The sequence below is a fragment of the Protopterus annectens genome, chromosome 9.part0 (assembly GCF_019279795.1).
Source record: "Protopterus annectens isolate FY-2018-M chromosome 9.part0, PAN1.0, whole genome shotgun sequence".
Classification (NCBI taxonomy): domain Eukaryota; kingdom Metazoa; phylum Chordata; order Ceratodontiformes; family Protopteridae; genus Protopterus; species Protopterus annectens.
The window spans coordinates 927,045,897-927,073,811 of record NC_056743.1 but is presented as its reverse complement, the minus strand read 5'-3'; the positions used below and the strand labels follow the sequence as shown (position 1 = coordinate 927,073,811).

The 27,915-nt window shown below is 41.1% G+C and overlaps 1 protein-coding gene across 1 annotated transcript in view; it reads left to right on the top strand.

The window, feature by feature from the left end:
* Positions 1-27,915, top strand: part of PAN2 (poly(A) specific ribonuclease subunit PAN2) — a 1,212,755-nt gene that overhangs the window by 259,453 nt on the left and 925,387 nt on the right. The window contains exons 4-5 of the mRNA XM_044083667.1: positions 22,005-22,125; positions 22,964-23,041. Of these exons, the coding sequence (XP_043939602.1) occupies positions 22,005-22,125; positions 22,964-23,041 (199 nt within the window). The remainder of the gene's footprint in view (positions 1-22,004; positions 22,126-22,963; positions 23,042-27,915) is intronic.

Genomic DNA, 27,915 nt, shown 5'->3' with positions numbered 1-27,915 from the left:
TCTTTCACTTTACACTTCTCTATCCCTTTCTGTTTGACTGTACTCTCTCATTCCCCGGTAGGAAGGAAAGTGTTAACCTGCTGTCCAAACATCTGGTTAGCTTCACCCCACTCATTACTTTTCCCTCCTGAGGTGTGTGCTTCAACTTGTTTCCTGTATTAATTTCTTCCAGTAAATTCCAGCCCCCTCTTGACTGGTAAAATTTACTTTCTCCATTCCATCAGGGGTTTAGTTCTTAGAATATTTTTTGCTGCTTTGCAATATAATATTTTTATACTTACTGTTATTTTCCTTAAGGACTTTCATCCAAAATCCTGGTCATGTTTTATCTTTTGAACCCCCCCCCCATTTCATCATCATCATCATCTTTTTCCCCTTTGATTTATAACCTTCTTCTTGAGTTATGTGTATGAGCCTTGACAACATAAGTCTAAAGTACTCCATTCAAATCAGAAAATCATAAACCACCATCCAGGCTAGTTTTAAGGTTGCGAGGGGAAGTACTGTGAGCAGCCTTCTCAAGAAACGGGGGATATAGACATATGACTGCAGATAATTCTATATGCCAAGTGCCACACATGGCTATTTTTAGACCAGCAATAAAAATGTCAAGATATTCACCCAACATGGGGCTCAAACCCATGATTCTAATATTGGGATACTCATGCTCTACATACTGAGATGGTCAAGGTTCTTCAAATAAAAATATGGGTATGAGATAGGACCAACTTGCTCATCTGTTCTCCTACTACTTTGACTATGTTTTCTATGGCTGTGCTTAATGTGCTATCATCATCAGCATCTCATTGTGCTTGCTTAAAATTTTCATTGTTAGTCTGCAAATCTGCCAGGTCAGGAACATTTTGTTATCAGTCTGATCTGAAATGCAGGTTGTAGCCTTTTCATGTACGAATACAGATATATAGGTATTTCTTCTTCTGTTTCTTCAGTTGCAAAAGACATCTCATGTCAGTGATGCTTTTTTATGTTTCGTTTTTGGTAATCCCTTATTTTTTAACTCAGTCGCTTCTGTTTTTCTTGCTGTTGACAATTATGTTTCAACCTTACAGAGGAAAACCTAGGACACTGCTCAGATTCCCTTTCTTCTCTTGGTGAGTTTGTTACTATAGATTTTTTCCTGTCTGTCTACACTGGCATCCCTCAATAGTTAGCAACTGGAAGCTTTTGTCAGGGTTTTATGTCATGTACTTATTAACTGGGGCAGTTTGGTAAAATTCAGTAATAGTTTTTTTATACTATCCAGGTTCTTCTATCCCTTTTAGCCAAAGGTCAGTTTTAGTTTATCTTGAAGTTTCTCGACAATCCCTTTACTCCATCAGGAGTATGCATTTTTAATAGTGTGTCAAGTCTGTTGTTGCCCTCTCCATTACTGTTCATCATTATTAGGAATATATTCAGAACTGTGTATTCTTGGTAGTGTGCCAAGCTGCTGCTACCACCCCCTGACACACATTATTAGGGAGCATATTCAGAACTGTCTTCTTAGCAGCATGTCAGGCTTTTTTTGCCTCTGACCTTTCCTTTTTCTTATCAGGAGTGCCTTCATAAGTGTGTGTTCTTACACACACACACACACACACACACACTCTCTCTTATATTAAGTGCACAGTCTAACTGTACATTCTCTCATCACAATTTCCACAGTGTGTTGATCAGGGTGAAACCTTTGATTATTTAAAACATCATGGCATAGGTAGGGCACTTAAGCCACAAAATGCCAACACTCTGGCTTCAATTGCATTGTTATAAAATATGCTTTCATATCTCCATGAAAACATTATTATCTCTACCTTTCTGTTTTTAAGCATTCAAGACATTTGGTTCCTTAGTAAGTGTGAGCATAATCCCTTCAGTTCATTCCTATCCCCCTACTGTGCTGCACATTTAGCTAACTTAGTAGTGGCATAGAGACAGTAGGGTGACTCATTTGGCCTGGCTGTTTGTTTATCACACTCCATCAGTTGCAGTTTCATTATCTACAAGTTGCTTGGAAATCACCCTTCTGAAAGACATGAAACTTAGGTTTTCATGGCTAGCAGCCTGTTTAATAATCATGTTTTTGTTAGCTACAGCAATGCTAGTTTATCACTTTTTTAACAATAAGCCCATCTTTCCTCATTTAAAATATATTTCACTTACAGTTTCTGGGTGTTTGCAGGTATCTGCATACTTTCAGTTACAGGTCAGTTTGTTCACAAAGCTGACAGCAGGTCACTTTTCAACATTTTGATGGAAATCAGCAAAGGCCCAGTGTCTTCAAGAATGGATTCTACTTGGACAAGAGACAAATAGCAGAACCAAAGGTTATACAGCACTTAGTCTTCTGGGGGAGGAGTGTGGGCTGTTTTTGACCCCATGAACTGCATGATTGTTGCGCTGTAGTGGCAGTCAGAGGGCAAGCAGCCCCTCTTGAGGGTTGCTAATTTGAACAAGGGCGCCTCTGCTGCAGTTATTCCAGACCTTGAGAATAGAGGATAACACTGCAAACTGGCACATGGAACCTTTGCAGGCACTAACATTTACAGTTTGCTCTTTAGATATTCTTTCTTGCAGGGCTTTCTTCCACCAACAGGATGTCTGCAGTGCAGTCTCCACTGCTTTGTTGTTAGCATCTGTTTGTCCAAAGGTGCAAGGTCTAATGGCAGTGACCATTTTTCTTGTCCCCTTTATTAGAGTTCATGTAAGGGTCCTGCAGTACACCCTAAAGGTTCACTAGTTATGGTATAGAGATGCTGTGTCAGTTCAAATTGTGATGTGCAGTGCTTCCAAATATCTTCTATTTCATTAGTTGTACATTCCAAGAATGTCTCTGGGTAGTCTCTTTTTCCTGTCCTTTCCCATCAGTGATGGTCACCCTGGATGCTTCTGCTGTTTTGTGTGTGTGTGTTGGGGGGGATCCCTGGAACATGTCACAGGCAGAGGCTCGTCTGCAGATAAATATGTTGTAGGCCTGGCAAGACTCACTTCTTTAGGATGCAGCAGCAATTCACTCTGATACTGCAGTAGTATGTTATATCAAAGAACAAGGGATGAATATGTCCCTATAGAATAATAGGAGTTATGAGTCAAGTGAGACTAGAGGCCATATCTGCTTTGCCAGTACCCACCCTTAGGCCTTGCCTCCCTTTTCTATGAGGGCCAAGCCAGTCTTACCAGTTGTGAATTTATGAATATCCATCCAGTTATGAAGCCCCCTTTTAAAGGTAGATAGTGTGTCACACTGTTTAACATAGAGGAAGTTTGTTCCTGATAAGAGGCAGGTGCTGTGTGACAAATGTGTCCCTTCATATTGTCTTATTTGTTTGCTGGAGTAGATAGAGATCACTGGCCCTGGCTTTAGCTGGACTATTTGATTTATGGACATAATAGAGTTCTTGGGCTACTGGATCCCTTCTAGCCCCAAAGGCAAGGCACAGATCGCTGCCAAGGAGTCTTTATGGTACTGTGTACAGAGATAAAAACTCAGTCTTTCTTGGTAGCCCATGATTTTTTTAGTTACAAACTTCTGGGGTCTTTCTAATTGCTGGATATGCTTAGTAAGGTACATCCCAAAGGAGGCATCATACTCAATGATTGGTCTAATTGTTGCAGAGTACAAGGAGGTCTGATGACTTTTTTTGATTTTTCAAAAATAGCTGTTGCTGTAAACTTTGCAAGATAAAAGGATTTCCTAACCACCACTGCAATGTTATGCTCAATTGTGAGGGAGCTATGTATCGCAACCTTTTCATTTTGAAGTGATGTTATCTGTACTACAAGCTGAAGCTAAAGGGTGCTTACCAAATGTTATAGTGTTGCATCCTTTGACATTGAGTTTGAGCCCATTTTTTATATATTGTGCACCAGCCATTGACAAGTGTAAGCTCCTGTTGAAGTGCTTGTATTTCAGAGAACTTGACAACTCCCAGTTTACAATCATTTGCAAACTTTGTTAGCCAGAGATTCTCTTTGATAAATGGAGATCAGAGTATATACCAATAACATAAGCCCCAGCTTAGACTGTTGGAGAACTATACTGGTCACCTTCATGGTTTTGGAGGACATAACCCCCTACTCTTGTGCGAGTCCTGTCCCTAAGCCACTTGGCTATCCACCTAACTGTGTACAGGCCATTTTGTAGCTTCTTCAGCTTGTTTATTATTTTTGCATGTGGTATATATTGAATGCCTTGCTGTGTGAACAGCTTGTCCACAGTCTACAGCCTGAGTAACCCTCTCAAAGAAGTTCACAAGGTTCATTAGACAAAATCTACCCTTGACAAAGCCAGACTGTTGGAGGATGAGACTGAAAAGATTTCTGATGATACAGTTAATTGTCAGTTGTGATACATTCCATGGCTTTACATACATGACTCATTAGACTGATGGGTTTGTAATCCCCGAGATCAGTCATGGCCCCACTCTTACAGAGCAGTATCACAGCAGCTGTGCACCACACCTGTGGGACAAAGCCATTTGCTAAGCTCAGGTTAAAGAGTTTGAGGAGTTGGTCACCAGTAATTGTTCAGTGCTGTTGAATAGGCAGCTGGATATGTTGCCAGGCCCCATGAATGAGGCATTCTTTGTTTTGGAGAGTATTTTCAGTATTTGTTCTTTTATGATGGTTGGTAGCAAAAATCATCAGGGATTAGTGGACTTGGAATAGATGCTTCTGGGGTGAAGCTAGCACTAAACTTATTTGCCAGTATGTTGGTATTGTCCACTGGATTGAAGTAGATAGTACTGTTCTGAATAAGCTCTGAATAATGTTGAGTGTTATTTCTTTTTTTAATGACATAACTAAAGAAGGGTTTGTAGGGGGGTCTTAGGCTTCTGTAACTTGTCTGAGTTTATGGGATGCCTTTGTTTTTCTGATGTACTTCTTTTTTGTTTCTTATCTAGCTATTTGTTTGCCTTAATTGTGGGGGCGGCGTCTTTAGTTCTGCTGCTACACAAATTAAAAAGTTTCTTCCTCTTAATTATGTAGTTTGAGTATTTGTCGACCACCACATTGGTTTGCTTTTAAACTTCCTCATTCACCGGGATCTAGTTAGGACTGCCAAATTAATACATTTGTCTAGGTGCGAGTAGAACTTGTCTGCATATCTCTTTACAGTGTCAACATTATGGATAATACTCAAATTCTGAGACTTCTTCAGAGAACTGCAGGAAATTTATTTGTTTAATGTCCTTTAATTCTGTGGTATTTGCTTTTGGTGGTTTGAAGATTTTGATAGCGAAGATTGCTAGTTTGTGGTCTGACTTGATGAGGAAGGGGAGATACCATGGGGATGGTACATACAGATGCTAAGTTTATTAGGATCAGGTCAAGTATATCCTGTCCTCTAGCGAGTTCCTCAACACTCTGGTCCACAGAGTTCTTGTTAAGAATTTTTGTGCATATCGTGTGTTGGTGGTATAGGTTCCCCATTTTTAGCATTGGGTAGTAAAAGCCACCTGGGTTAGTAGCATTCCTTCTTATGAGGAGTTCATTAAGAACATTTGGGAATGTTGTATGATTTTCTGGAGACTTAGAGAAAGTCCTATATCATGCTGTGATCTTGATAGCTGATCTTAGTGTGATTTGAATCTCTGTAAAATCTGCTAGTGGGTCTCTAGATATCTGTCTCAAGGTAGTGTGGTCTCTATCAAATGAATGCCACTACAGTTTCCATTAGGTCTGAATAAATGGTAAGTAAACACAGGCTGCGGTGGTGGTGCTGCGGTAGCGTTGTCGCCTCACAGTAGGACGTTGTCCTGTTCGATTCTCAGCTAGAGCGTCTTCTGTGTGGAGACGTGCGTGAATGGGCGTACCTTCGTTGAAGGTTGTGCATCAGGGCTGGCAACTCGGCACGTAAAAATCTACTGCCAATTATTAGTAGACCGGAGTTCCGCTGTGGCGACCCCATAACAGGGAAAAGCCGAAAGACACAAACAAAGTAAGCACAAAACACCGGTACTGTGGAAGTGCTTTCTGAACTGTTAAACAGGTTTCTGTAACAAAACAGACATGGATGTGCTCCAGATGCAGGAGGGCCTCAAGGTCTGACAGTTTGTTCTTTAGACTTCTAGCATTAAGTAGATTCATCTTGATATAGGTTCATAGGTAGGTACTAGGCTATCAGCCCAAGGGCCTAAGTAAGCCTAGCCAACAAGGTTCCCCTGGCTTATGCCACCCAAGAAAGTTATGTTCCTGTGCCTCAGTGGTTGGCTGATTTTACACACTAGTTTGGGAGGTCCTTCAGCTGGTCCCTGCCTGAAAAAGACACAATGAGAGGCAGCAAAAGCTTTTGCCAACATGCAGAAGCCTTTGAATGAAAGATGCAAACTGCCCTTGGCAAAACAGGTATGGTTATCAAGCGTTTCATCCCATGCTGACACATACTGGAATGACACCAGATGTGTAACCAATTGTTAGTCAGTCATCTATTCTTCATACTTCTGAGTCATTTTTGGTGACAGTTTCCACTCAGTGCAAGAGTCTTTCCTGCATTTGTGACATGCATGGAGAGCTCAGTCATGTGTCCTCCATATCTTTCAGAGTTTTACATGCCACCACTATGTTTCACTCGTATTTGTCTGGTTTAAAGGTCCTCAGGACCCTTGTAAAGGTGGCAGTCCTGGCTTTTGAGAAACGGCTCATTGTCACCATGCCTGTGTCCAGCCTTGTCAGTGTGCCTAACTATGGAGTCGTCTATCTGTTTTTCTGTCTAGAAGCCATAAGGCTTTGTGAATGGGCCACGCTGTCTCATTCATTTCTGTTAAGAGCTGACATTTCTGAACAAACCAGTTTGCTAACTGGCATACTTAGCTGTTTCCACACAAGTTGCACTCAAACTGAGCAGGAAAACAGTGGTCTGCAAATGAGCCAAGCCTTGCTGCAGTCATATTTTCTTCCTTGACCAATACTAAATGCAGCAGCCTTTTTTCTTTAGTCTCTGCTTGGGGGCAAACTCAAAGAGATGCTCTGGTCCAGTTGTGGCATGCAAGTTGCCTTTACATTTTTATCCCATTTCCCCTTAGTCCAAAACTTTTGCAGAAAGACTTGTAATATAAGGCCAAGTTCATCCACATAGCCCTAGTTTGGTCTAAGCAAGTTTAGTTTCTTTTGCCATGTCCTAACCTTCTGGATAACCCTTTGCACCTAAAACCATCAAGGAACCACCTTACTTATTTTATCCAAGAAGCCTCAACCAGACTTCCTATCCCTTTAGCTAAATGAATAGTTTCTCGCTAGCCATGGATCCATCATAACCAGAAAGGGTAGTACCTATCCTTAGTTCTGCCCAACAGCCTGAAACTGGAGAATAAGTGGGCTAGGCTTGCCATTTGGATTAGTTTTCTGGGAGTAGGCTGTGTTATGGCTCCAGTTCGACCCAAGTCAAAATACTTGGATTTTTGATACTGGTCTCAGCTGTCCTTCTTTGAAGAGTCACTTAGCAGATATATATTAATTTTCACCAACACCTAAGCAGTTGTTAGTGTTCCATAAAGTGTATAAAGCCTTTATTAAAGATGCCTTACTTCAGTTCCTAGTTAGTGAACATCCACTCCAATAGAATTTCAATTTTATGCTTGAAAAACTAACCTCCCTTTAAACCAGCTGCTAAGGCAGAGTTTAAGTGATATTCTTGGTAGCTATCGCTTCTGTCAGGAGAGTTTCAAACTGCGTGCTTTGAGTGTTAAGCCTCCATATCTAATTTTTCATAAAGACAGTGACCTTGTGGGCTAACGCATCTTTCATGACAAAGGTGTAAATAGAAATGATTTTAAATTAAGTATTTTGACCTACCTCTATTTTCTGCACAACTCTCCAACAGAGTATCTGTTACTGACAATGTCAGTAGGCAGTTGTGCTATTGTTTGGACAATATAGAAGCTGTCAGAAAAGGTAACCAGTATTTTTTCCTGTGTAATTATCATCTTTGGCTAAAAGGTCTCAAGGTATTTTCTGACTATTGCTGCCAAAAGTTCGGCAAAGATTTGTATACCAAATGTAGGGCACAGTCTCCCAAAGCAGTTGCTATTTTTCAAGCTTTGTTTTGAAATGCCTATATGAATAATGCTTGCGCATCTGTGATATTTTCTCTGCGTACATTTGCAGGACAATATAAGCTGGATGTGATCTATAGGTCTGTGACTGCCTTTGGGTCTGCATTCATCAGGGGGTAGTCTTATGAGGCCCCCAGGAAGAACTGGAGACTTTGTCATGCTGGTTGAAATGGACAGATTGAATCATATAAGGCACGGAAGTTATGTGCTTACTGTATCAGCTGACTTTCATGAGCTATATCCAGCAACTTTCTTTCCCTCCCATATTCCCCTGCCCTTGACCTGTAGGGATTTAAGAAGGTTGTTTAGGGAGTTGTGTATGTATGTTACTATTCTGAGGCATGTGCAGTTCTAGAGAAAGTAAGGCGTCAGAGAGGTTTATGAGAGAAAGGGAGGATCCAAAGCTTGGAAAAGTTTTTAAGGTGTTGAGCTGACTAGTTGGCAATTAGTCTGGAGGAAGATGATGGATGTGATCATGAAAATCTGTTGTTATGGTAAGGTCATAATTTGTTTCTCTCTGTTCTTCTTGATGTTTCCCATCTGCGTATTTTCCTCAGTATTAAAAAAAAAGCAACTGTTTTACCTGCTGCCTTCACTCTTGTGCTAGTAGGTACCCTCGTCTCCTTTTTATCTTTCTGCAGGGTTCTTTATACTTTGTCTTTGTTACTCAGTATGGTCCCTTCAATAGCTTATATGCTTTACATTTTTATGCAACTATCTTGTTTTTCTCAACTTTCCTTTTTTTGTTTTTTCCTTGTGACTTTGTTTATACACTTAAGTGCTTCATCTGTTACAGTTCCCTTGATTTGTTCTTACTAGTGTGCTTTCATCCCTTAAAACACTAATCACACTCTCTCCTAAAACCAGTCTTCTCCTGTAAAATCCCTTGCCACTGTTTTGAATTGCTTAACGTCCCCTGCTGTACAGACAGTGGCATGACCATTGCATTTAGCTGAACATTCTTGACCCTGTAGAGTTTGTTAAAACACATGCAATATTCCATTTTTTTTAACATAATCCTGTACTACCTGACTGAGCTCCCTCATTAGTCAAAATTTCTGACAGATTGCATTTCATTTCCTTAGTAAGGACTGTCCAATTTTATTCCAAACAGATTCTTATAAGTATAACCATTTTTCACTTTACATGGAAGAAGACATTGAGGCCATGGATAATTGGCATGCAGCTCGCTCTGCTTACCTGGACTTTGCCAGGGCCTTTGACACTGTCCACCAATGGTGGGATTATTGACCATCATTCCCAAGTGAGCATCAACTCATATACTGTTCCCTGAGTAGGTGACTGACTGACTGAACCCATATCATTGAGGTTGAGCATATTTGTTCTGGAAAGAAAAACATCACCACTGGTGTTCACATGACTCTTTCCAGGGCTACCTCCTCATTGCTGTGTGACAAAAAAGCTTATATCAAGGAATTGTGGCTTATCAAATCTGCTGATAATTACAAACAATGGTGGTTAAGAAACCCCATCCTAATTGTCAGACTCTCTATCAAGGTCTGGACTAAATTAATGCTTTGTGTGTTAATCATGAACTTCCCCTCAATGCCAAGAAATGCAGAATAGTTTCCTTTGGTAAGTCTCGCAAAAGTAGTATATACAATATAGCTAACATTCTCCTTACATCTGATACAGTCATCAGGGACCTGTGTTAACAAGTCACCTTTTGATGACCACTTCTCTGTTGTAGTTAGAAAAATCCTTGTACTTTGTATAGCTCATTTTTTTGTGATAACTCCTCAAGGTCCAAAGAAATTTTGATCCCATGTTATCCATCCCTTATTAGGCCTGTCATTGGATATAATGTTTGATTTTGCATGTGCCTCACTAAGTACCTAAACCAACTTGTAAGACCTCACCATTTCCTCACCAAAAAGATCTTTGAGTACCCATAGCTTGTCTGATAAACTAAACACCATATCCTTCTCATTGTCATACAGCTCTCTGAGGGTTATCACTGCTTAGCCTGACATGCTGTGAACAACACATCTTTGAATTCTCTCACCCCAGCAGAACCAGTGGTAAAGCAGACACCCACTCTGGAACCCTAAATCTTTACAACTACATCTGTGCCACCAGTTAATGTCATGGGTACCTAACTCTCAGTATATTCCTCATTTCCAGCTGAATACTTCCCTAGCTACCTTTAAAACCAGTCTAGGTGAATGGGCAAAGTCTTCATAAAGGGGGCACTTTTAGTCTCCCACCAGAATTGGGTGATGTGACTGAGCTGCTTGTTGGTCTCTTTGGCCATTAGCTTAGTAAAAACTTGCAAATCTCTGAATGTTTAAATTACTGAAAAACAAAAGTTTGGCCTTTAGTGTAGCTTGAGTATGAGCTGCTTCTTGTATTCAGGGTTTAAGACCCAAGGCATCTAATTGCCCACTGTGCTACCGTGAGTAAGTCAGTCATCCAGACAGTGCTCTGGGGCAGTTAGGAAATTTGGCTAAGCCCCTCAATGGTCTCCTGGTCCACATGCATTGTAACCAACTGTGAACCTGTGATAATGTGAATCTCTGAAAACCTGAGTTTAAATTAGATTTTGTCCCCAGTGTTCAGTGTAAAATTGGTTCCACTCAGTTTGGACCTTCATTGTCTACAAAACAGTTAAAAAAAATTCCTTCCTTAAAAGTTTGTGCAGGGAGGATAGCCCCTAGTACTGTAAGATGTGGAGGGATTATTTTGGCTCTCCCTTGCTACATATTTATTCACACTTTATTTTCCCCAATGCTGTGCAACCTTGAAGTGCTTATGTTATGAAAGCTTCACCTTCTCCAATGTTCTGTAGCTATGGAGTAAGAAGTTGGGAGGATGGTGCAGGCTTGTAGGAAGATATGCCTCTCTACAAAATGAAGGTTTCAAGTTGCCTACACAGTTTTACTTGGATGTGCTGATGTGTCTTGTTATGCATCTCTGTAGTTAAATTTACCAGTGTGCAGCATTTTCTTTTGTTTAGGAAACAAAAGTGTGGCTCAGTGCTATATGGAAAACAATGTATTAAGCAGCTGATTGCTTGATATTTGCGTACTTTCAGGCTTTTGGAGACCACTTTTCTTTAGTTCATTTTATGTAACATATGAGCAATTTAATTTTTTTTTCATTTCACTGCACACACACTTCTGTCATTTGTGTTCAGCACTTTAAATTTGTTTAGCCTCTTAACCAAATAACTATTATGGTGCTCCAGTAAAAATCCATACAAATGCAGGGTGAACATGCAATCTGTACCCAAACAGCGGCCAGAGGACATGTGTGAAACCCAGACCTTGGTGTTGTGTTGTACAGATCTTGCCAGTGAACCACTGTTTTGCATAGTGTTAAGATTACCAGTATTTTGCTATGAATCATTTTGTCGTTTTACTTATTTTTTTCTTCTCTCCTAACTCAAATATACAAGTGGTGACCTATTGCATTCATCAGTATGCCACCACCCCCTCCTTCCTGTACTCAAGCACTTTATGCTCTGACTCAGAATGACACACACTTTCTTTTTTTCCTGTCTGTCTGTCTTCATCTGTTCATATATTGCATATAATTCTCTCTGTTACATAGGCTTTCTCTACTCATGCAGTTATCTTTGATGTCCTTACATATCACTGTTGCAGTATTCGTAACCTGTGGGATTTCCTACCAAGTATAGTCCAACACCCAGGCAGTATACCAAAGCATTTAATTCTTATCAGCTTTGTACATCAGGTATATGCTTCCCACATCAGCATAGGGTATAAAGGTTGAGGTATGGATGCTCCAAACTCGGAACGTCTTTGCCTCCAGTCTGAACAGCATAATTGAACATTGGTCTGAATGCCCTTCACTGTTCTGATTATACCAGCCTCTTTCAGATAAGTACCCAGTTGGGGTTCCTTTTCTTTTCCTTTATATTGTATTTTGAGAGTTCATGTCATCCAAGAAAGGGAAATGTAAGTGTGGAGGCAGATTCTCCATAAGGACCATCATGACAAATGTTTGTTTTGTCTAGGCACTTGTCATGACCGTACTCAGTGCTCTATTTGTCAGGAGTTTGTGCAACAAACTCTTCACAGCCATCTGTCTCCACTTTCTGTTTATCTTGAGAACCAGCGTCTCATGTTGTTGGCCCAGGGTACCATGGCTGAATTCACCCACGTCTTAAAAAAGGCCAAGAAGTCGAGGTCTGATACTGCTGCTGCTGTCCAGCCTCAGCCAGACATCTCTATCTAGGTGGATGATGCCCTTGAAAACCACGTGGTGCTGACATGTGTTCCCTCTACTGTGACCCTGTTGGAGGCTAGCATGGAAACAGCTTCTCACACATCCTCCAAGGCTTTACAGATGTCTACAGCAAATGTGGAGGGGAACCACTACTGATCATTTCTGGGAGGTCTAGGGGGGATTCCCCAGTTCTTAGTTATGGAGGAGGTTCCTGGAACCCTGATTACAGTCAAGCCAGGGTTCTGAGCCACCAAGGTTGGTTAAAGCCACCTTCCCCATTAAGATGAGGCAGAAAACTAAGCATATTTCCCCAACTTGGAAGCATCTTGTAAAGGAGTGTTAAGATTTTACTTGGGACTTGTTTAATGCTCTGATGGCTTTGAGACCACCCCAGGGGGGATTCTCTTCATGCCCATTCACTGTCTTCTATCCATCCTTAAAAGATCTAGGGAGCCTGATTCCTCTGCTGAGGAATTAGACTCAGAGAAAGAGCTGATAGCCCTGGAGAGCTCAGCATCGACTTTTTCCCTCACTTTCTCTATGCTGATGCACTTGGGTCAAGTAGAGTCCTGGAGCCAGAGCATCAGATTTGGGGCAACTGTGGAGTTAACTCCAAGGTTTTCAGAACCATTCCTACCACTCTGGGCTTCCACCTTGAATAGTTCCATTCTGAGGTCCTTCTTGGAGCTGTCCACCTTTGGAGTTGAGAAGGCTATCGATTCCACTATTATGGGTGGTTCTTCCTTGGCTCCATTGGCTTTTGAGGCTGTGGAGAGGGCCTTGGCTGGACCAAGATAACTGGTGCATGCACAGAGTTTGTATCTGTCCTGACTCTCGCTGCAGCCTGTTCATTCTTCCTGTCATTCTGGCTGATAGGGGCAGATGGATCCGGTTAGCTTTCAGACCACTCGCCATTTGAGCTCCATGTCTGATTCCAAGGTGTCTTCTTCAGAAGTCCCAAGGCACATTCTCTGGAAGAGGACTTGCAAGCAGAAACATATTGACTCCTCTCCTGATTCAGTTACTGAAGACATGACTTAGATGATGTAGACTGCTTCCCAAGCTGCCCCAAGATGTCTCCTTGGAAACAGCCTAGCATTAAGTGAGGGGGGGGGGGTCCACTGAAACTCCTCCTTCTGATGATTTAGTGTTTCTTGAAGCTTTTGGGTCTGACCCACTGACATCCTGGGTGATCCCACCTCCCCTTTCCTTAATTGACCTCATCTCCCAGAAGGCTTGAAAGTAACCTGATGTGGCAGAGCCTTTCCCAAAAAGCCAGATAAAATTCTAGTTGCCCACAAAGACAGAAAACATTGGGCTAAAGGTCCCCCTGAAGATGCCATGGTGGTAGCTGCAGCCACAAAAATAGAACTGTCTGAAGAAATTTCCTCTGTCCATCCCCCTAACAGGGAGTCAAGGGTGTTGGACAGACTGAGGAAATGGATATATGCTTCAGTGACATTTGCACTTTGGGGGCTGAACTATCTAGCTTACCTGACATGATTCCATCAGGAGTTGATTAAGGAGCTTTCAAATTCCCTGGCGAGTAACTTACCTTCGGATATCCAGAAAACAGAGTCTACCCAATTGTCTACCCTACCTTCATTCTTTCTCAGATGTGACCGTGAGACTGCTATCTAATGCAGCAGATGACACAGCACAGATATTACCATGTGCCTGGATGTGGCTGTGCAGTTTTGATGAAAGCTGTAAGACGTCCTTCATAAATGCCCCATGACAGTTTTACTTTATTTTGGCCAAAAGTGAAGGAAATGCTTACAGGAGTGAGCATGATAATAAACTTTGTTTACCATAGGAATCCATTTTTCTACTCCTCAAAGATCCTTTTCCAGGAATCAAAGAGGAGGGAGGAAAATGTGGTTCAAGAAATTACAAGGTTTTCACCATGACACTCCAGGGGGCAGACTTCTCCAAGGCAGAAGAGGAGGCAACTCCATGGGACATCACCCACTGGGCAGAGGTGATCTGCAAAACAAGATTTCCGTGGACCTCTCACAGAGAAACCTTATCAGTGTCCCTGAATGCTTGCCGGATTGCTACAGTCTGGAGGCAGTTGGGGATGCTTCTCCTTATACCCTCTGTATTGGCAAACAGTAACTTCTGATTCTTGCGAGCTAAGGATCATCATCAGAGGTTATGCAATACCATTTTTAGAATCCCCAAAGACATGAAAGAGAAGATTACCAATACTCCACCCAGTTAGTTGGAATCTGCAGTACTGAGGTTTCAAAGTTGTTAGACAGAGTTATCTAGCCAGTTTCCCAAGACCAGCTAGGATCCAGAGTCTATTCAAGGTTGTTTTTAGTTTCAAAAAAGACAGGAGACCTCAGACCAATATTGGATCTCAGTATTCTACCTCTTCTGAGGAAGGATGATTGGATGTGGTCTATCAGTCTTAAGGACGCCTGCTATCATATCAAGATCCAGCAGCAGTCCAGACTGTTCCTCCAATGCCAGCTGGAAGCCAATCAGAGCCTTGCTATTTGGTCTCACCACAACCTCCCAGGTGTTCACCAAGATAATGGCAGCTGTTACAGCTTATCTCTGGCTACAAGGAGTCCATGTCTTCCCATGCTTAGACGACTGGCTTTGAACTGCTATCTCCAAGGATATACTATTGTGACATCAGTCAGTCCTTCTGTCTCTGACAACTCACTTAGATATTTCAATAAACTTCAATGAAAGCAAGCTGTCATCTGCCCAGAGTATAGCATTCATAGGCTGCCACATAGATACAGTGCATCAGATAGCAAAACCTCTCCCGGCACAAGTCAAATCCTTAAGGTTTGTAGCCCTCCAAGTAATAAAACACCTACTCATTCTGCGAGTCTTACAATTAATGGCCTCCTCTCTAACTCTGGTTCCTTTGGACAGACATCACACAAAAGTGCTACAGTGGACACTCACTATACAATAATCATAAAAGCTAAAGGTTCATCCTCTTCACAAAGGGATTTCCTTGATGCAGGTCTACAGAGATCATATCCATTGGTGGATTTCATCCAAGACAATTCTTCAGGACAACCCTTCCATCCCGTTACTCCCAAGGCCAAAGTCACCATAGATGCCTCCCTGCTAGGATGGGGGTGGGCATTTCTAAAGGAAGATGGTTCAAGGAATGTGGTCATCAGTAGAGGCCAAACTTCACATCAATGTCTTGGAGTTGAGAAAGCAGTCCTTGTAATGTTGCAGGCATTTCAGGATTTCCTACCCAAGGATGTGTTAACTGTCCACTCGGACAGTAAGTCAGTAGTTTGGTATGTCAGCAAACAAGGTGGCATGTGGTTTTATTCTGTTTGCCGAGAAGCCACGAGAATTTGGCAATGGGCTATGTGTTCCAGCCGCTTTCTAGTAGCAATGCACATTCCTGGAGCATCCAATATTGTACCATACAAGTTGAGAAGACATATTCTATTGCCTCATGAGTGGTCCCTCGACAGAGCAGTGCCAACAGAAATTTTCAGCCACTGTGGCCAACCATGATGCAACATCTTTGAGTCATATGTTAGCAACAAATGGAGCAGTTACTTTGCCCTCATCCTTCCACAGGGACAGTACTGAGAGATGCTCTAGTCCATATGTAGGCCCCCAGGTCTCCTTTATGCTTTTCCACCAGTTCCCCTCATCACCAAGTTCATTCAGAAAGCTATGGTGTGCTAGACCAAGGTAATCCTCATTGCCCTCTTCTAGCCTCTGCAGGTGTGGTTCCCTTTCTTTGGTCTTATCTTTTACCACTTTGGATCTTTTCAGTCACCTGTCCAGCCTACCTCTACCAGGTCTCAAGGCCTTAAAGCTGACTATATGGTTTCTCCAATTTTAGCAATTGCCAGAGATCTAGGCATTCTTCCCCAGTAGTCCATGTAATATATTATTTTCAAAGGGACTCAGCCAAGAAGATTTACATAAGTAAACGGAAATGTTTTTTTTATATGCTCCTCTTCAAAGGGACTAGAGATTTTGGAGTTTATATCAAAACTTTTTAAGGCTGTCTCTAGTTACTCTACAGTTAAAGTTCAAATGACCTCCATTTTAAATTTTTGCATTGGGCATATCAGTACATCCACTGCTTCCCTAAAGAAACATTCTTTTTGAGACCTCAAGTTCGTGATCCCATCCCTCCTTAGGATTTTATAGTTTTGCTTCAGTCACTAACCCAAAAACTGTTTGAGCCCGAAGCTTCAGTAGATCTGAAATTTCTGTCAAAGAAATCTTGGTTGCTATTGCATCTGAAAAATGTATGTCAGAATTACAGGCACTTTCTTGCAAACCTCCATTCCTTATTTTTCACAAGAACGGTGTGTCACTGAGAGCAAACCCTTCATTTCTTACCAAAGTAGCTTTGGAATCTGACTTGGACCAACAGATTGATTTGCCAGTTTTCTTTCTAGTTTTTACTAACAAAGGAAAATAACCTGTACATACCTTAGATTCTGCTGAAAAAGACCAAAAATCCACTTGTTCGAAAACGAACAGTGGATTTTCGGTTACGCGAAAGTGCACTTCCGCGAAGAACGGTTCAACAAACCGTTAAGGGACACAGGGGCCGAAGCACACTACAGTGGGGAAAGGGAATTTACGTGTTTTCTCACTGTAGTGCAATCTCCGAGTTGGTATATTTAAGTAGGTGGTGTGTGGGGGGTGCAGGGGGGCTTGCCCCCCTGCAAAAACAATGTTACTGTGTTCTTTATCGGTTCGTTGAACTGATGTTCGCGGAAGTGCACTTTCGCGTAACCGCTTGTCTACTGTTTATATTCGAAGAAGTGAGTTTTCGAATATATATATAGTAGACCCTGATGTTCATAGGCAACTTAGGTTCTGTCTTCATCGTACTTAGAGTTTCAGAAAATCAGATCAATTGTTCATATCCTTCTCTGAGACAAAATGTAGACACTATGTGTCTAAAGTAACCTCATCAAAATGGCTAGTAGGTTGCATTTCATTTGTTTATAAGTAAGTCAAAATGCATATCCTTACAGTCAAAGCCTAAGGCTCATTTTTCCAGGGCAATAGCAACTTCAACAGTATTTGCAAAAAGAGTACCTGTCAGTGAAGTATGCACTGCAGCAACTTGGTCTTCAGCTTGTACCTTTCTGTCTCATTATAAATTAGATGTGCAGTCTAGAATTTGTGCGTCTTTTGACTCTGCCATACTCAGAAGTGTACTTCCCTGAGTCCTCCCAGGTCCCTGTTGGGTACCATGGGAGTCTGTCCCACATGTTGAATCAGACAAAAATAGACAACATCAGATATAAAAGTTAGGTACTTACAATAACGATAGATCTGTGTTGCCTTGTTTTTATCTGGTCTAACTCTCCTTTCTCCTTCTCACTGCCATATTCTCGTTTTTCCTTTCTAAGGATTGACCAGATCTTCTGTGGAACCTGCCTGCCCCTTTGGACCCCTTAGCTTATATAGTGGTCTCCTTTTCCTCTTTATTATTTCCTGCATAATTTATCATCAGTTGAGGTCATCTAGCAAACTCAGTCTGAGGTAATTCTGGCAGGAAAGGAGAATTTTGGGTAGAGGAGGAGTCATAACTCTCGAATCCAATACGACACTGAGATTGTGTTCATCTGGATCGATCCAACAACCCACATGTTGAACTAGACAAAAATAAGACAACACAGATCTGTGTTGGATTTTAGGAAGGTGATTTTCTTTGGTTTCAGGAATTTTTAACTAAGTGGAGAGAAACTGAGGGACAAAGAAGGAGGTTAATAGGTGAACTAGAATTGTTAAATTTAATTTTTGAAGCTAGACTGCCAATTTTTTATGTCTAAGCCATACTTGTTTTGTAGTTTCGGTGCTGTTGGTGGGAATCTGCCTTGATTTTGCTACCACTTTTTTGTCCTTTACCACTTGCCATTCTGTCTAAGTTGTTTGTACTGTTAATTCACCAAATTTGACACTGTGTAACTGTCTGTCACATTCACTTTCTGAATTTTTTTTTAACTATGCGTGCAGCTTTCATTCATAATTTTCTGTTAGAAAATGGAGGCGGTATAGTTCTTTGTTCACCAGTCTGTACTGCATAGCCATTTGACTATCGAAAACATTTAATTTAATTTTGTGTTACTCAGTTCGCTTTGCATGATACTTACTGCTGTTCTCTTACAGGAATTTATACAGTTCACTACTCATCTTTGTTAGGATGAGTATTGTCAGTTAGTGTCATACCCCATCAAACAAAGCCTTTGCAAGCACCAGAAAAACCCTGCGTTTGCTGTGTGCGACCTACTCAGCAGTAGTCTCCATCCAGAGCAGAGTACCTTATTTTAATGTTTTTCTTAATAGTTTGTCAAAGTAACAGAATCTTGTGCAACAGTCTTATGCAGGTAGTAAGTTCGATTAAATAGTGATGACTGAGTGGTTAATGCAATGAAGATTCCAAAGGACTGCTACTGCTTCAGTGCCTTTAAACTTCAGACACATCTGATTATACTGAAGAAATCAGATGATAGTACAAAGCAGAAACTTAATTTTACAAGTGAGTTTTAAGAATTGAGATTGATGTATTTATTACATCTGCTATGAGTCTTCAGCTTCTTATAGCCAAGACAAGAACCCCTTACTCTGTATAATCTTGCTGAGAGGTTGTCTTTTTGATTAAAACTGGTGTGCATACCCGAATCACTAGGATATGATGGAGTATGGTTCCTTTAATTCCGTTGCAAATCCTCTTGTACCATTATTTTGCTGGAGGTATTTCTGTTGCTAATTCTACTGAGGCCTCCTGACTTGGCTTGTATTTTGGGGTTCTGCATTCTCTTTATTCCAGACTCCTGGGCTTTCCTGAATTTTGTATTTCTACTTCAACACTCTTGAACCACTTCTGCTAGGTTCCCCTGCCTCTTTTAGTCTCCTTAACTTCCTCATATCAGTTCAATGTACTTGACTTGGATCCTATTGCAGTTCCCATCTCTTGCTAATCTTTTTGAAACTACCAAGGCCCTTGAATATTTGTTTATAATTATGTCATGTCCTTGTCTCCTTTAATCCTTCTGCAGCTTTGTGATTCCATTACATCTGGTGGGCTCTATGGTGCCATTCATCCTGCTTTGGGCTCCGCAAAACTCATAATGCTGATCTTGCTTGTACAGTCATAGAGTTCACCTGTAAACACCTTAGTGTAAAACTCATTCCTGTTCAGAAACATCAGTAGAATGCATTTGGCCTTCTGCTTACTTCTAGTTAACCTACAGTAAATGTGTTGTTTTGTCTGGGTCAGTAAGTAAATGAGTGATTTTTTTTTTAATGTATGCCAGTGCAATAAGAGTTAGTTAAGGTTGAAAGGTGTAATTTTTGCTGAATTTGTGCTGCATTAAAAAGGGGTGGTATGTGTTTACATTTTATATGATGGCATATTAAATTAGATTTTAACTTGCAAACAGGTTGCATTTTGGGGATATGAGTTACTATACTACATGCTAGTTGAATATTTTTTGGGGGGCATGGCTAATGTTGATACTACTAATTAATTTTACTTTACAAATCCCATTGAGTATAGTACTGGGGGACATACCTTTCTTATATTGTGTATGCACGCACATGGGGAAAAGAATGCTATATGTGAGTTTATCAAACCTTTGTTTACTTTATACATCTGTAATCCTGTGAATGGCTTTAGGTCAAAATGGGCTCATCTGTCAAAGTTTCAGAATTAATTATGTAACTTCTGGTATCTGGAGTGAGTGATGTTTGAGCAGACCCCGGAGTTGTTCTAGTGAACCTTATTAATAGTAGATAGAGGCAACAACAGTAATGGTGATGTGAATGTATTCTGTGCCACCTCTTACCTTTGTATGGTAAAAAAAAAACCAAAAAAAAACTTGTAACAATACTGCAAGTACAAGTCATCCTCCCTTTCACTTTGCTTGTTGGTAAGGAAGATTACTTGTGTGAGAATTACCCAAAAAGTAGGAAGCATATCTACTAGGAAATGGTAAAAGGGGCCCACTAGATGTAGGACAGAAGCTACAGAAATTGAGAGAGAAGAGTGCAAGAGGAGTATATGAGTTGGGTTAGCTTGAGTGTAATTATGGAGCTGGTGTTAGGGATGGTGCATCATTGTATTGTGTATGCACAATCACTGCTCAGAGGCCTCTAGGTTAGGAATGGTGCATCATTGTATTGTGTGTGCACAATCCCTGTCATGCCGCCCCTAGGTTAGGGATGGTGCATCATTGTATCATGTCTGTACAATCCCTGTTGTGCCGCCCTAGGTTAGGGATGATGCATCATTGTATTGTGTCTGTGAAATTGTACAATCCCTGTCATGCCACCCATAGATTATGGATGGTGCATCACTATATTCATGCTGCCCCTAGGTTAGGGATGGTGCATCATTGTAATCGTGTCTGTACAATCCCTGTCATGCTGCCTCTAGGTTAAAGATGGTGCATCATTATATTCATGCTGCCCCTAGGTTAGGGATGATGCATCATTGTATTGTGTCTGCACAGTCCCTCTCATCCTGCCCCTAGGTTAGGGGTGGTGTGTAATTGTATCATGTCTGTACAATACCAGTCATGCTGCCCCTAGGTAACGGATGTTGCATCATTGTATTGTGTGTGTACAATCCCTGTCATGCCGCCCCTGGGTTAGGGATGGTGCATCATTGTATTGTGTTTGTACAATCCCTGTCATGTCACACCCTAGGTGTAAGACAGAAGCTACAGAGACTGAGAGAGAAGAGTGCAAGAGGAGTATATGAGTTGTGTTAGCTTGAGTGTAATTATGGAGCTGGTGTTAAGGATGGTGCAACATTGTTTTGTATATGCACAATCCCTGCCCAGGGGCCTCTAGGTTAGGAATGGTGCATCATTGTATTGTGTGTGCACAATCCCTGTCATGCCGCCCCTAGGTTAGGGAATGGTGCATCATTGTATCGTGTCTGTACAATCCCTGTCATGCTGCCCCAATGTTAGGGATGGTGCATCATTATATTCGTGCTGCCCATAGGTTATGGATGGTACATAATTGTATTGTTTCTGCACAGTCCCTGTCATGCCTCCCCTAGGTTAGGGATTGTGTATCATTGTATTGTGTCTGCCCAGTCCCTGTCATCCCGCCCCTAGCTTTACGGATGGTGCATAATTGTGTTGTGTCCGCACAATCCCTGCCCAGGGGCCCCTGGGTTGCAGATGGTGCATCATTGTATTGTGGATGCACAGTCCCTGCCAGGGGGCCCTTAGTTGTAGCTTGCTGTGATTTCTAGAGTGAGATTTTGTAACTTTCACTTCTTTCAGGCTTTTGTGTAGTCTATTAACTTTGCATTAACAGTTAGGGTTGTTTCCTCCTGGTAAGTGAGTAATCATGTGAACCTTTTAATTCTGGTGTAATCCTCAGTATTGTTTTCAGGAGTCAGTGTTATCATCTGCAAACACTGTTAATTTGCTTACGGAGAAGAATGTTTTTTTGGTTCTCATTTGCATGCAACTCTGTAGCATTATCCATTTCAAACACCAGAATATGACTACCAGTTGATATGACTTCCCACCTTTAGAATACTGTCATCATTTGTTAAAATGCCCTTTTCTAGATTACAGTGCATAAGACTTTTAGTAAAAATATGGACAATGGAAAATAAAGGAAAAAAAATCAAGCTGAGTTAGGGGTGCAGCTCAGATATTGTGTTTCTTCTATTAGTTTATGTATGTAATCATGACATCTTCACTGATTACCTGTTTTCCATATTAACTAACTTGTGTTTTATTTAAGCATGGACGAAACAGCAGATATGCATTGTCTAATCCTGACTGAAAATAACACACTTCTCCTAGGAGGACTTCAGAACTACATTACTGAATTTGACTTGAATGCTGTCCAGGAGACACAGAAGGTAAAATGTGTACTGTAGTGCATTTAGATGTGCTAGTTCTTGTTTATATTGTGGTGAGATGCTTTGTAATAGTGTCTAGCACAACTGTTGTTTAGACTGTTTGTATTTTTTAATTTACAACTTTTATTTTATTATTTTACAGTGTATACAACTGATAGTGGGTTAAAGTTGTAATAAGAGCATTAGTATCACTTTTTGGGGTTGTTAGGCTTAAAGTATAGCCATATGCTTTAAACCATTTGTCATAGTGTAGTAACACTTTGATGGTTGTTACTTAAGTACGTTTTTCTTCAGCACAGTTGTGCTGTGTTTAGCTTTGTTGCCTCATAACACTTGGCTCTTCAGTTTGGTTTCCATATGAAAGTCTCTTCTTTGTGATGTCTGCATCTATTCTGTGTTCTCTTTTCTGTGCCCTCATGAATTCTCACAGGGGACTTCTTTTTCTTCTGTCATTCCAAAGATGTGCCAATAGATGAATTAATGATTTTGTAAACCTGTTTTTGTGTGTGTGTGTGTGTGTGTGTGTGTGTGTGTGTGTGTGTGTGTGTGTCTTTTTTGTTTCCTGATAACAAACTGGTGCCTTGTCTAGAACCGATTCTGTCTCTTACCTCCACTGCTTACCAGGAAGCGAGTAAATAAAAATGTATTCTAATGTGAAAGCATTTTTTAAATGCACATGTTTAATTTATGGGGAATCTGTATTCTCTATTGAGATGCCTTTATCTTAAAGTAGTTTAGATACGGTAGAGATGTTTAAATTGTTTTCTTAAAAGCAAGTTCGATCATATTCATTATCAGAGTGATATAAATGTTAAAGTTAAACTTTTTTTTTTTTTAGTTCTCTGTTGAGGTTCCAGGGGTTGCCATCATGAGACAGTCCAGCAGATTTCTGTTCTGTGGCCATACATCAGGAAAGGTAACTGTACGTGTTTGCAGTCCTGCTACTAAGAGATAATGTTTTGGGTAGAAAATTATAGCAACAGCACAATAAAAATATTTGGAAAACTGTGAGATCCAAGTAGGTTTGTATTTGACACTGATTCTTTCCTTGGTGTTTTAAATGAGCACTTTCATTGTGGAGTTTAGTAACTTTTGACTACATCACAATTTTGAGCTGTTATCATCTGATGATCTGTACTAAGAAAAATACTGTTAACATGTCAAAATGTTATGGTAGAGCAGAAGATACCCGTGCTTTGAGTAGAGTTGCAGCATCTTTTGGTGTTAATCTCCTTCATTACAGAAGTTAAGGAATATTATTTTGTATCACTGCAGCATTGTATGATATTTGTAAACTTACCCCAGAGTACTCTGCTTAAATTCTTCATTTAACTATTAGACTGAACCAAAGTGTGGCAGAGTAAACCAGCTGATCTTATATAATCCAGTCTGTCCACATCCACAACAAGAATGACAGCAACACTGCACCTTTAAGACTCTCCCAGGTACCAAAAACTCCTCCTTTACTCTAAAATGCACCTCATCTCCCTTCCCTGTCCAGATCTCATGTAATGATTGGTCATTTAATGTCTTCATGGATGGTCCCAGGTTCCTTTTGTGAGCTTATTTCAATTTTCTTCTTTGAAAGTATTTATTTTGGAAAAAACATTATTTTTTCCCAGTTAAATTGGAAGTCACACTGAAGGCTCTTTTTGTTGAGCTTTCTCTCCTGTCATGCTCCCAATACCATTTTTATTGTGGCAGATATTTTTCTTAGCTTTTGCTAAACTGTTACTGTTTAAACCAAATTAATCATTGAAAAGACTGCTTGATTTTTATGGTGGTGTTGGTATTGTTCAATGTCAGGGGTTTAACTTGTTTCATTTTTCTCCCCTGACCTTGATTTTCAAAGCAATAGATAATGATGAAGACAACTCATCAGGCTTTTGGAAGGGTGTTAAATTTTGGAGGTATGTTAGATGTGGACACAACATTCCCTTCAGGACACTTGTATACTGTGTGTGATATATCTTGGGTACAAACATCTTCACCTTTCTTATGATAGTATTTAGAATTCTGACTCTAGAATGCGGCAAGAAAGGCAAAACAAATTAATAGTAAAACGTTTTTTGCCCTGTGTCTTTTTCCTCAAAACAGGACAAGAGAAGAAACAAAAGAAAGTTGGAGGAATCATCTCACAAAGTCTCTCTTGTCAAGGTGCTTAGGTTAGACATATACATACCCCCATGTGAAGAATTATCTACTATGTCTGAGATCAGGGTGCATGGTTTCTGTCAGTTGTAAAACCGTTTTGCCAGTTCACATCTGGCAGCATTTTTTGTCAGAGCAGGAACTTTCTCAGTACCTAGGATCTAGATGTTGCAACCTCTAGGTCTCTTCACTTTCCCCCTTTTAAGAGTTGATTAGGACAAGATGATGAGGGTCTAGTAAAGGCTCAGATTGAACTGGGTGTGCTTTCTTCCCCTTCTGTTTGCAAGAGAACGTCTGTCCCTGAACTTGTCTGCTACATCCTTACACCCATTTTCTACACCAGGTGCATTTCAGCTGGTCTGCCAGTCACCATCTCCTAGGTAGGTACGTCTAGTAACTGTGCCACTAATGCCAACATCCTCATCACTGTTGATGACTTCATACTGTTTTGAAGTATTGGTTTTAAAATGTCTTTTCATACTGAAGTGTTTTGGATCATAGACATTTTACAGGAAGGTGCAAAACCTAGTTTCACATATCTGTATGACTATGATATTATGAATGCACTGAATGGAATGGTTATGACCTCCTGTTTTAAAATACATGCAGTCTAATTGTGATATTAAATGTTATGCAAATTGTTTGTTAGCTCTTATTTACTTGTAATGAGGTATTTGATATGTTCAAGAAGTGTTTAAAGTCACCTATGTAACTGCTGCCATATTTCCATAGTGCTTACACACTGTAGCTTGACATTAATTGCTTATAAGTATAGATCAAAGCATTAGCTCTTCTAAGTCTCAGTATTACTGCCTTGTTATCCTGATTTTGCCCAATTTCATTTCTTTCTGATCTTAGCTCAGTCTCACTTCACCTCCTCTTGAGATGCCAGATTTTTTTCTGCTCTCATTGTAACTCTACTACTTAAATATCTGTCTCTCCACAAGGCTACTAATGCACAACCATTTAAGCAAATTGAAGCACCTTGTATTTCTGTGAATAGTATCAGCCATCTCCCATTTTGGTAGGGCTTAGCTAAATACCTCAGTTGTTGACTGCCTGCTGTGTTGCAGAGCTGAAAGGAAAACTCCTTCTCTAAGAGGACCTCTGTGTATGGCTACATACTGTAATAAAGATACAAGCAACCTTACCTGCTGCACTTAAGTTAACTGTTTTCATTTCCCTTTATGGGGAAATATTTGTTATAGTGTGCTTGAATGTTCTTATATTTTTGATTTTGCTCACCCCTCAAACTTCTGATTCAAGTTAGCTAAATTTTACTGTGGATTCTCTCTCCCTGTGTATCTCTCCCTGCACATTTCTATGGGTTACGTAAACATTTTTGATACACAACTCAAAATGTTGCTTTACTTTCCTTATCTGAATCCTGGATGTTCTTCATAAGTATTACTGCTATAGTTAGTGGCCGGAGATGTATAGGTTATATCCTGCCAAGGATATAACAACCGGCCAGTTTCCCAAGTGTTCAGGTCACCTTCCATGTGACCAAACTTGAGCTGAGCAGACTAAAAGTCAGGCTTGAATTTCAAGCCATTCAGAACTTTCCAGCTGCTGCATAGAGAACACCACTGCGGGTTTCTACAGATCAGTGGTCTTCTTACACTATTCCATTGCTGGGCAGATAAGTTCCTGGGGGGACTTCCACTTTAATGTTTATGACAGAAAACTTACTTTTTCTGTTAAACTTAATTAATTAAGCTAGGAAAAAGTGTTCTTAATGACTGTCATGCAACTTTTGGACACTTGTAAATGGGAGCATTGCTTTTTAACTTTTGTGGTAAAATGTTAAAATTAACTTCAGATGAGGTAAGTGTTTAAAATGCTTTTTTTTTTTTTTTTTTTTTTTTTTTGCTTTAATGGGTAAAAAGTTACTTTTCTCAACTTATCAACTATTGCTGTCAGGCTTCCCTGGGACTCCCAACATCTTTTTCAGCTTAACCATGGAACAACGTACTAGTTTCTGAGTCCTTGCATCTTCCTGCCCCCCCCCCCCCCCCCACACACACACACACACAAAACAGCAGGCTGCAAAATTGCCTCAGCTACAGATGGGAGACTGTGCTGTGGCCAAGGCTGCTGGTTCTTCTAACCACTCATTTTTTTTTCCTTGGATCCTGCTGGTGAGTTCCTACAGTTAGACATGTTATTTGTGGTTGTTTACTGCCCTTGGTGGGCAAGGGAGAGAAAAATTTGTCGGTCCTGGGAGAAGGAGCACAGAATGCTACTCTTTCTAGCCACACTGCTGGGCCCCTCTTCAGCTTCACTCTCTCACTGCCTCCCTGTATGGACCAAGCTTACCTCAGACAAGTGGGTCATGTCCATACTACAAAAAAGTTACTTCCTGTCTTTGATCTCACCTCCAGAAAGGAGAAGCATCCCACAACCACCTACTCAACAGTTGCACTTCATGCAACCAGTCCTCCAGACGCTTACAGCTCAGGCCACCATCAAAACAGTTTCCCCAGCTACAAAGGGAAGAGGATTCTATTCCAGGATCTTCCTGGTTCCCAGGAAAGATGGACCCTGGAGACCTATATTAGACCTTTCCCACTTCAACCATTTTTAAAGGTCCCTACCTTCAGAATGCTGACCCTCCCAGCCCTATTCTCCCTCCTGATCCTCCAAGGGTTCAGGGGAACATTAGATATAAAGGATGCCTACCTCTACATCCCAATAAAACCCACCCACAGGAAATACCCAAGGTTTTCGGTGGGTTCTTCGCACTTACAATTCTATGCCTTGCCTTTTGGACTCTCCACTGCACCCAGAGTCTTCACAAAATGCGTGTCCCCAGTAATTTGCCTTTTGCAGAACAAAGGGAATACAAATATTCCCTTACCTGGATGACATGTTGATCCAGGCTGCCAGCCAAGAGACCCCCCCAGCTACACATCCACATGGTAGTGGCCCTTCTACAGTCCCTGGGATTTCTACTAAATTTTCCAAAATCCCAGCTACAGCCAACCCAAGACATTGTCTTCCTCGGGTACAGAATATGCGTAGACCTAGCATACCTACCCCCCCCCCCCCAAAGTGAGCTCCTTGACAGAATATCTTCTTCTGGTCCTTCACTCCACAGAATTGACAGCAAGGCAGTACCTCAGATTGTTGGGCTGCATGGCAGCCACCATTCCCATGCTACTCCTAGCAAGACTGCATATGAGGATGTTACAGTGGTATCTTCTGTCAGTTTGGACATAACACTCCCACCCTTTGGAGCACAGGGTGCCTCTTCTCCCTTGCCCGAAGAAGAAAATACTCTGATGGTTGGAACAGGTGAACCACAATCCAGGTCTCCATCTCCGACCACCTCAGCCCACACAGGTCATGCACACAGATGCCTCAGACTTGGGCTGGGGAGCAACTCTGGGCACTCAAAAGGTGCAGGGCCAAAACTTCACAAACTGGAACACATCAGTACTCGCGAGATGAGGGCAGTTCATCAAGCCCTCCAGGCCTTTCAACCTTTCCTCCAACAGGGCCTCTGAAGATATACACAGACAAACACCACTGTGCTGAGTATCTCAACAAACAGGGAGGGACTAGGTCTTACCTGCTGTGCAGACTAGCCCTTCTGATATGGGAATTTGCCACCTTACATGGAATCACCCTACAGGT